Raw genomic sequence first — 10675 nt, forward strand, 5'->3', positions numbered from 1 at the left:
GGAGCTGCGGCCGGGGAAGACCCCTGGCGCTGGGGTCCTGGTGCTGACAGTCCCGGCAGCCACCATGTAAGAAGGGGACTGACAACCGCTCATTGTCATGGTCGGGGCGGTCCCGGAAAGGGCGCCTCGCTTCGTTCTCAGATAAACGAAGTAGAGCAGCACCCTTTTTCCAGACGGGGAAGCTGAGGCTTGGAAAAGCCAACTAATGAGGCCAAGCCGACCAATGAGAGGCAGCTGCAGACTGAACCCAAGGTCGTCCAACTCTGCGGCCCGTGGCATGAGCGGTGTGGGCCCCGGAGGAGAGGCTTCTCGAAGGACTCGGGGTGACAACTTCTGCGGGAAGGCCATGGGGTCAGGTCTCATGCTCCAGTAGGTATGCACACACGTACACACTCATGCACACACTCAGACCCACACCCAGGTGCACGCACACCACTCTCATGTGTTAACACATGCACATGTGTGCACATGTGTGTGGACATACATGCACACCAACCTCACATGTATACACTCCAACACACACACACAGGAGTCCCACCGCCACGTGACTGTCCTCCATCCGCACCACCACCTGGCTCTGGAAACGGGGTGCAGCCATGGTAACAGCCCGCCCGTCACCGGACACGGCTGAGTAAATGGACGGGCGGCTCTTCATGTGGGAAGCCCCTCAGAGGCCCAGAGCCGAGCGTATTTTACTAAGTCCGTCTGCTAAAGCACCAGAATCCGTTCTAATTGCTTTATGATTTGTTTCACAACTCAAAGTTGGAAGCAAATTCAGTTTTAGAAGTTGACATTACCCATTTGAAAGCGCTTTACCCCCCACGGATTTTGTGGTTACATCAGAAAATGAAAATTTTCTCATTTCCAGTGTGAACTGAAGCACATGTGTGGGAGGCCTCCGGTCCAGCGGGTTCCCCCCGAACAGTTGGGGAAGTTTGTGCCAGGCTGAAAAGTCAGAAAAAAGCACAAGCCTCTCAATCGGAGCAAATTTACTAGGTATTTAATGTTCTTTCACAGCGAAAAGGCCATATAATTTTCATGAATAATAAGATTTTTATGTTGGTTGCAAATGTGAAATTTTGTTATTCAAATGGCACAGCTCCGTCTGCTCAAAGCAGAGACTGAAAAAACGGGGCTGTGAAGCTGATTCGGTCTTTGCTTTTCCTCAACCACCAAGTCCCCATTTCTCCGCCGTTGACTTGGAGGCAGGACACCTGTTCACACCTTTTTACTTGTGTGGCCTTAGAAGGCAGGCAGAATCCGGGGTCAAGAGGATGTTAAGGCCGGCCACGTACCCGCGGGGCTTCCTCTCCAATCGGCCGACACGGACATTGCCCTGGATCTGGTCAAACCAAGCGTTCTCAGAAGGTCAGCCATAGTCAGGACACGCGGGACATGCTGAAGCACTTCAGACACAACACGTTTCATCCCCACAGAAACCTAAGGACCAGGATCATCGTGCCCGTCGAACAGATGGGCCAACTGAAGTTTGGAAAACCAGCCGTTCACCCGAAGTCACACAGCTGGGGGAGGTAGAGCTGGGAGGTGAACCCAGGTCTGCTTAGAGCTACAGTCTTGCCACCTACTGAGGACGTCACATGGGCAGAAAAGGCCACTGCTCCTGCTCCAAGCTAAATGATTGCTTCCCCAGGGCCGGGGAGGGGGCAGGTTGCAGGGAGGCTGCAGAAAGGCCTGGGGATGAGGACTCACCTAACCCAGGTCGCCCAGGTTCAGGTTTACCCTGCCACCTGGGGCTAGTCCCGCCCTGCTCTGGGAGGGGAGGCCACTTCACAGGGAGTGGGGGGGCTGGGCTGGGGGCTGTTAAGAAGCAGGAGGAAACGTAAGTAATCCTCTTGCCCAGGGTGGGCACAAGGGAGGGTCCCCCTTAATCCTCTAGAAGTGCACTGACGTGCCTTTCTTTCAAATAGCAGCTGCAAACTTATTTTTTCTCCTAGTGGTTCATGCTTAGTCCTAAAATATGTTTCCAGATGTGCTGAAGGGATGTCTTCTGAAGGCCTGTGTCAACAATTAAAGATTAATCCCAATCCTGCACATGGAGAAAATCGAACAGAGAGGGAGTGGAGTTGCGTGTGGCCTCTGGAGAACAATCTCAGTTTCATGTGTTCATGGAACTGGGAGCCTGGTGGAGACCGAGCGAGGGCAGGGCGCGGCATGGCCCAGTGCCGCTCAGGACAGGCTTCTGCACCGAAGCCACGCAGGAGCCTAATTCCGAGATGACATCTTCAGAGTTTTGCCAAACCTTACGTTAAGGCTTTCTTGATCATCAGTTGCTCTCTGTTCGAACAACAGCAAATCCAACCAAAATAAAATGTCAAGCACACGATGGATCGACTCCACTTTGCTCATCCTACAGCTTGAAGCTCGATGTCACAATGGGGTGGCAGTTTCAGGGTACGGCGGGAGGACACAGTGTGTGTCAGGGACAAACTGGGACGTTCCAGAATGAAAACGGAAAAACAAAGGCCCGGAAATGTCCCTCCACAGCCGGTTACTTCGCGTCCTGAAGAACAACTGGAGAGACCTTGCTCGCAGCACAGCTCCTGTACCATTGCCTGTGCCGACGGAAACGGGGGTGGAGGAGGCGGAGCCCCCTGTCCGGACGCTCAGCGGCCGTGAACGTGACCACGGAGACTGCGCAGTGCTGAGCTGTTTCTGATGCAGGTGGAAACACACACACACACACACACACACACACACACACACACACACACGCACGCACGCACGCACGCACGCACGCACGCACGCAAAGGTAAAAGGCGCTCGCTGTGGGGACGGTTAGGGGAGCGTAAATCTGTGGATAATACGATGCTCAGGGCTAAATAAATAGTCCCTATTTTAGGATGATCAATAACCTAATCACGCTAAATCAACATCATCTTGGTTGTTTTGTTTTTTAAAGGAGAATGGGGAAGGGCTGCCGAGTTGGCTGCTACTTCCCAACATTTGCTGACGGAGGTGGTTACAGCTCCGCAGGAGCAGCAGCTGAGAGCTGATGAGCACCTCCCCGCACAAGGAGGAAAGGGCCTACACCTGCCCTGGGAAGAGCAGACCCAAAAGCACTCTCTCTCACCAACATCTAGCAAGGCCTCCTGGTGGGGCTTAGGGTGGAGAAAGGAGAGAAACCTGCAGAAATCTGGGGTGAAGGAGAAGGCTTCTCGGAAAGTGCAGGATTATACCAATGCCCAGCGGGGACCTGGAAGGGAAGGGAAAGGCAGTGGGTCCCAGGGCTCTGAGCTCACCCTCTGCTGCCCAAGCGAGTCTGTCTGCCTTTTTCTTAAAGATTCTATTTATTTATTTTTGGAGAGACAGGAAGGGAGGAAGAGAGAGAGAGGGAGAGAAACATCAGTGTGTGGTTACCTCTCATGTGGCCCCCACTGGGGACCCGGCTTGCAACCCGGGCATGTGCTCTGACTGGGAATAGAACCAGTAACCCTTTGGTTCACAGGCTGGCACTCAATCCACTGAGCCACACCAGCCAGGGCAAATGTTTGCTTTTTAATAAACAACTGTAAGGAATAAATATTTTGTTGCTTTCTTGCCACCCAGGCCTGAATGGACTAAGCCTGGCTTTCTAACTCCTTCCCTGCTGCAACTCAAGGCCCCTGAAGCCACCACAACACGCAGCTCCCAGCAAGGCCATGGCACACGCATACCCCTGCTCCATGTCACTGGGACTCGGGGTGCCCTCAAAGACTCCCCAGCCAGGCCAGAGGAGTGGGGCTCCCTCCTCATAAGAATGCCCTCTGGGAGGACTTCCGCCAAGATGGAGGTGTAGGTGGAAACATTGTGTGTTCTCGCACAACCAAGTTTAAAGACAAAGTTTTAGTACCAAAAAACTAAGCCAAAACACAGAAAATTGAACTAAACAGAAGTTTGACAACAACAAACCTTTCAGCCAGACTGGTAAGAGGGGCAGAGCCAGCAGCGGAGCAGGGTCAGGCAGGAAAGATCCACCGGACCGACCCAGGTGCGCAGGCAGCCGTGGGCGGATCCCAGGTGTGGAGAAGCAGCAGGTGGCTCCACTGAGGGCGCAAGGCAGCAGGCTGACTGGCAGGCTGACCACGGTCACACATTCGCGTGCCCGTGCGGATAAACCAGTGAAGGAACGAGCAGTGAGACGGACTGCGCAGGCCCCAGTGGCAGGAAGCAGCAAAGGGGACTGCCATTGCCCCCCTTTGACCCTGCCTCCACATACAGCATCACAACCCAGTGACCTGGGTGGCCCTACCCTGGTGAACATCTAACGCTCTGCTCCTCGTACTTAACAGGCATGAACAGACCAAAACATGGCTCAAGAAGAACTCAAAGCCCCAGAGCTGATAACTCTAAGCGACCAAGAAATAGCCAACCTATCAGATGCACAGCTCAAAACACTGGTGATCAGGATGCTCACAGAACTGGTTGATTTTAGTCACAAATTAGAGGTACAAATGAAGGCTAAACTAATTGAAATAATGGGGAATGCGCAGGAAACCAATAGTGGTGGAAAGGAAACTGGGACTCAAATCAAGGGAGTGGACCAGAAGGAAGAAAAAAACGACCAAACAGAAAAATATGAAGAAACAAGAATTCAAAAATATGAGGAGAGGCTTAGGAACCTCCAGGACATCTTTAAACATCCGAATTATAGGGGTACCAGAAGGGGAAGGGAAAGAGCAAGTAGAAAACTTATTTGAACAAATACTTAAGGAGAACTTCCCCAATCTGGCAAAGGAAATAGACTTCCAGGAAATCCAGGAAGCTCAGAGAGTACCAAAGAAGTCGGACTCAAGAAGGAACACACCAAGGCACATCATAATTACATTAGCCAAGATGAAAATGAAGGAGAGAATCCTAGAAGCAGGAAGAGATAAGGGGACAGTCACCTACAAAGTAGTTCCCATCAGACTGTCAGCTTATTTCTCAAAAGAGGCCTTGAAGGCAAGAAGGGGCTGGAAAGAAGTATTCCAAGTCATGAAAGGCAAGGACCTACATCCAAGATTGCTCTATCCAGCAAAGCTTTCATTTAGAATGGAAGGGCAGATAAAGTGCTTCTCAGATAGGGTCAAGTTAAAGGAGTTCATCATCAATAAGCCCTTATTATATGAAATGTTAAAGGGACTTCTCTAAGGAAAAGAAGATAAAAAACATGAACAGTAAAAAGACAGCAAACTCACAGTTATTAACAACCACATCTACAACAAAAGCAAACTAAACAAACAACTAGAACAGGAACAGAACCACAGAAAAGGAGATCACATGGAGGGTTAGCAACAGGGGAGTGGGAGGAGAAGGGGGGAGAAGGTACAGAGAATAAGTAGCATAGACAGTAGGTAGAAAATAGACAGTGGGAGGGCAAGAGTAGTGTGGGAAATGTAGAAGCTAAAGAACTAATGACACATGGACATGAACTAAAGGAGGGGAATGTGGGTGGGAGAGGGTGTCCAGGGTGGAAGGGAATGAAGGGGGGGAATGGGACAACTGTAATGGCACAATCAATAAAATATATTTTAAAAAACTACGTTTGCAAAAGGAATGCCTCAAGAGTTGGCTTGTTCTAATTATACTGTTATTATAAAGCTCTCCCAAACCTTTGTGCAAAAATAAAAAAAATCAAGAGAAAGGAAAGGGTAGAGAGAGAATGTGAGCATGCCAGGAAGTATGGGAGAGAAACTTCTCTGGTTTTGGAGCCAGGAAATGTGAAGGGAACAAGTGTAGCGATGTCTCCAGGACACCACAGAGCAGCCCTGACAAGTGACAGGCTGCCACAGAGGCTGAAAAAGCTACAGCTGGTTCTGGGTTTCACGGTGACAGCCAATATGCCGGTACATGATTGACGGTACAGAAGGAGAGTGGTTGAATTTTACTCATGGTCTCTGGGCTTTTCTTGTTTTCAAACTGACTGGTCTGGACAATGGAAGACCAGCAGCCAACAATAAATCCATTATAAACTGGAAATGGTCTCTTCTGAATATAATTAAATGTTTCTTTGATCCTTGAATGAAACTCTTTACTGCACTAGAATTCAAGCTTCTGTAATACCACAAGTATAGGTATGACCACTGAGGGCAGGCTGATTGCGTAGGGAGCACCTCGGAAGTGTGCTGTTGGATGCTTGTTTTGTGCTTATATTTTTTGGATCCTACTGAAGATACTATTGTGAACTGCTTTTGCCCAGGAATCTGGTTTTTACGTTCTGAAAACCATTTCTCTTATTTTGTACCGTGGAAGGGTCTAGAATCACCATGAGTTAACCTGAACGTTCCTTCACAGGAGCTCTGGGTCTGCGTCATCAGGCACGTAACCACCAGTCACAGTTCTGTCCCCCAGGGACCAGAGATGGTGGGTCCCAGATTAACAGTGGCGTTTGTTGGCTTATTTAAAAACATTTTTTCCTTCCGACAGTAAAGTGGTGTGTGTCTGGCAAGAATTTCTCTCCTTTAATCTGGATGTGGTTTTTGTCCTCAGAACTCTGAAAACAAGCTTGTCAGTAAAAGGCTACCTGCAGGCAGCCTCGCATTCCTGGCTACTTCGGCTCGGGCTCAGGAGAGGCTTCGCTGAAATCAAACTGGGACAGAAAGACACTCTCAAGGGCAAGTGTTCTTTCCTCAAGCTGTTTTCAGTTCAATATTCATTTGTTTTTCCTCTCTAATAGTTCCAGAAAAAACTTCACATCTCCTTAAAGTCAATTACCCACTTACCATGATGCACCCCCCCAAACCCCTTCCTCTGCCAGGGACACTCTGGGTCACCAGGCAGGTTGCGTGGTTTGCCATCCAGCTACCCACGGCCAGCAGCAGGAGAAACCTAGCCCTGGGAGACAGCCAGCATTTCCCAGGAGGCACCAAGAGCCGGAAGCTCCACCCCCAAGGGCAGCCTCATGGTGGTCTCCCTGATGCTCCCCTGGGAGGGAAATGCCAGCCAGCTGGCACTCAGAGCACACGCTCCTCAGACACCAAGTTTAGTTGGTCAGTAGTCAGATGTGCTGAGATGTGCCCTGTGCTAATGCTGAACAGTACAGCAAATGTGAAGTGGAAATCCCGGGATTCTAACATTCCCTTGGCCTTTCTGATGGGGAGGGAGAGAGAGAGAGAGCGAAAGCGCTTCAGTTTGCTCAGCGCCCCAGCCAGGTGGGCTCTCTCCCCGTCCACCCTCACGGTGCCCAGTGAGGGGCTTGAGGATCCACCCCCCTCAGAAGGGGTTGCTTTCCCTGGACCCCCTCCCCCCATTAGAATTAAACAGTCTGCAAGTTCCTTGCATTTCTAATTTACTCTGTCCGGGCCTGCAGTTTATTTTCACCCAGAGGGCCCCCTGTTCACAAAGGTAGCCAGTTCTAGCCCCGACCGGTAGCCATGTTACTGGCCCTGCCTAAATCAGTTCAACGCCCTGGTCTCTCGGGATTGGCCAACAGATAATGTGTTGCAGTGATGAAACCATCACCAGCAGTTACCACGGGACCCTGGAGAGATGTCTGAAGTCTGCAGGCACTTATCAGGAGAAAAGAGGACATCATTTCGTGAAGTAGAAATCTGGTCCGAAGCCAGCAAGGAGAGACGTAACGCTGGCTTAAGTTACAGGGGTAAGAAACAGGCGAGTGGAGCTGTAGGAGGTGCGGTGCAGCCGCCTCCCCTTCCCCGGAAGACTCCCGAGGAACTCAGCGATGGGCAGACCGCTGAACGCCTTACTAAAGGCCACAGCTCGGCACAGTTCCAGGGAGTGGCAGTAACAGGCCTGCCCTCCCTTCTCCTCCATCCAGAAACACATGCTTTTCCTACCGGGGAAGATGCTGCTGCAGGCGGGGCACATGGGATGCGCCCTTCCCGGGAGGAAGAGGCTGGCTCAGCGAGGGAAGCAAGTGGAGCGGCAGCCTGCGCAGCTCGGACCAGTCCAGCCTCTCTAGTCCGGGGATCGGGGGTGGGGGGCACTGCTGCACAAAACGTGGGGGTTCGGATGACCACGATGGGGGAGGGCTTCTAGCCCCCCCCCCCCGGCTTCTGCTGTGACTGTAATAGAAGTGTCAGAGTCCCATATGCTTTCGGAAAACTCAGAAGTATCTGCGCGGGTGACACCGCCTGAAGTTGGAGCGCAGGTTTTCTGGCCCCGACTGTTTTTCTCCTCGCCCCACCGGGCGGATGCGCGCATCGCTTCGGGCTGCACCGAGCGCGCCCTCCGCCGCCGCATCTCTAAGCGCAGCTGCTCCGAAACACACTTCCCTGCGGGCCGGGCCGACCAGACAGACCCCTTCCAGGTCCGGCTCTTGGGTCTTCCTGAGGCATTCCCCGCGGTGGCCGCCTGCCTGCTGGGGGTCCCACGCCTCCCCAGGCAGAGCAGCGTTGGGAAGAGCAGTCACTAACCGGTGACAGGGTCACCCACCGGACACTTCGCGCTGGAGCCTCTTCACGACGCCGGCACAGAGGAGGAGCCGGGTGCCCACCGCAAGTGGGAAGCGACTGGTCCGAGCGCACACGCTCGTGGATCCTCTCCCTCCCTCTGCTTGTCCCCGGAACGGCCCTTCCAGCTCAGTTTTCCTATGGCCGCCTGCCCGGGAACGCGACCTTGAGGCTGGAGTGGGGACAGTAGGACCCCCTCGGGGCCGGCACCCCCGCCAACCTCCGCACCCCACCCCTGCCCCGCGCAGGCCGCGGGGACAGACTCGCGTGGAGGGCAGGCGAGCGAACCCTCCTCGGGGAGCCGGCCCGGGGCTCCCAGCGCACGCACACTGCGCCCAGCCGCGCACGCACCCTTCCCGCGGGACCGCCCCGGACCCGCGCCTCACCTCGCGCAGCAGGCGCTCCAGGTGCGGCTCGGCCCAGGCGGCCAGGGCGGCCGGGGACCCCGTTCGTCTCAGCAGCTCCCGCTCCTCCTCCAGCGCCGCCACCCGGCCCTGCAGCGTGGTCGCCTGGGCGCCCAGGAGCAGACAGGCGGCCGCTGAGCCCACGGAGAGCAGCAGGCACAGCGCGCTCACAGCCCAGGCCCACGCTGCTGTGGCTGAGCTACCCCCGTCGCTACCGTCCGCCGGGGCGCCCTTCCTCGTGTCGCCGCCGCCGCCGCCACGCTCGCCCGGGCTCATGGCGCGATCTCCGCCTGTGCGGTCCGAGGGGGCGGCTCAGAGCTGCAGGTAGAGACTGAGCGCGGGCAGCAGGCAGCAAGTCCAAGGCTCGAGGTCCGCTCAGCGCAGGGCTTGGCCTCCAGGCAGCCCTGGATCGCGGCGCACGCCTCCTTCCCCGCCGCCGGCTCCTCCACTACGGCCACTTCGGGCAGTTTCCTCTATGCAGATAGACGCTGCCAGAAAAGGAGCCGGGACCCACCCAGGGGAGGAGCGGCCCGGCCAGCCCCGCGCCACGAGGGGGCGGGGGAGGGAAGGGAGCCGGCTCCGCGGAGCAACAACCCCCCCCCGCACCCCCCGCGCGCTGGTCTAGCGGACCCTGGGAGCAGCGCGCGCTCCCGCCCTCAGCGGCTCTGGGCGCCCGGGCGCACCCACTCCCGCGCGTACACCTCTGCGACTCCCCAGCACACGTTCCCACTGCGATCCCAAGAGATCTGAGATCCAGAGCTCCTTCTGCACCTCACTCCTGGCTGGAGCATCATTCATGCCTGGCGAAAATTCCCCTAAACTTGCGATTTAATCTTTCTGACAATTTTTTAAAAGGTCAAAACTTCAAACCCTCTGGCAAACTTAGTGAGTCCTTCCTGGATGGAGCCTTAGCGCCGCCTGGTGGGCGAAAGCGACTTCTGCGCGCTCACCTTAGAGCTTGTCAGGGTCGAGATTGGTGGGGCAGAAAGATGCCTCTTAGAATATTAACTTCTATTTATTATGTGTCAGACATGCGGTGCTGGAAAGACATTGTAAGACCTTGTCCGTGACCTAGAGAGGGCTTTCGTTTGAGAAAATTGGGACCAAGACAGATGGAAAAAGAGAAAAAGACCTCCACCTTTTGTAGAGCTGTTGGCTTAATTCTGTAGCTGGAACACAACTTGGCCAAAACCAATGATGAGTATGAACATTTAGCCCATAATATGATTTTGTTGCAAATTTACATCACAAAGTTAAGGTATGAAAACCTGAGTGATAAGCAAGAGGCCCTAACTGTTTTTTTTTAACTCTCTTTTTAATGATTTTATTTATGTATCTTTAGAGGGGAAGGGAAGAAGAGAGAGAAATATCAATGTATGGTTGTCTCTCTTGCGCCCCCTGCTGGGAACTGGCCTGCAACCCAGGCATGTGCCCTGACTGGGAATCGGACCGCGATCCCTTGGTTCGCAGGCCCGAGCTCAATCCTCTGAGCTACACCAGTCAGAGCTCCTACCAGTGTTTTTCAAGAAAAGGGAGAGAGGCTGGCGGTCAGGGGGGAATTCTCTGCTCCCTCAGATTCCTCCCAGCCTATTTACCTCCTAAAAGGGTCCCAAGTGACCCCCTCCATTAACTCCTCTGCTCCTCACATAAAAACAATAAATGGCTGGCTTAGATCTTTGTAATTTGGGCAATGCCACAACAGTTTTTGAGAAAAAGGTCAGTTATATCTATGTTCCCTCTCACTCACTGGGCATTTTTAGATTAATTCCTATGGTTAGATTACTTATCTTTTAAAACTGTTAGGTTAATTGAGGTTACATTTAGGTGGCTATATATAGTTTGGACAGTGTGCTATAATCTATTGGATACCCAATAAATAGT

The 10675-nt window shown here is 53.4% G+C and overlaps 1 protein-coding gene across 1 annotated transcript in view; it reads right to left on the reverse strand.

Moving 5' to 3' along the window:
• COL23A1 (collagen type XXIII alpha 1 chain) overlaps positions 1-9258 on the reverse strand; it is a 278834-nt gene extending 269576 nt beyond the window's left edge. Inside the window, exon 1 of the mRNA XM_037164065.2 lies at positions 8777-9258. Within this exon, the coding sequence (XP_037019960.1) occupies positions 8777-9070 (294 nt within the window). The 5' untranslated portion in view covers positions 9071-9258. The remainder of the gene's footprint in view (positions 1-8776) is intronic.
• Positions 9259-10675: the final 1417 nt, after the last annotated feature.

Source organism: Artibeus jamaicensis, unplaced genomic scaffold (genome assembly GCF_021234435.1).
Source record: "Artibeus jamaicensis isolate MK-2021 breed Jamaican fruit bat unplaced genomic scaffold, CSHL_Jam_final contig_1085, whole genome shotgun sequence".
NCBI classification, from domain to species: Eukaryota; Metazoa; Chordata; class Mammalia; order Chiroptera; family Phyllostomidae; genus Artibeus; species Artibeus jamaicensis.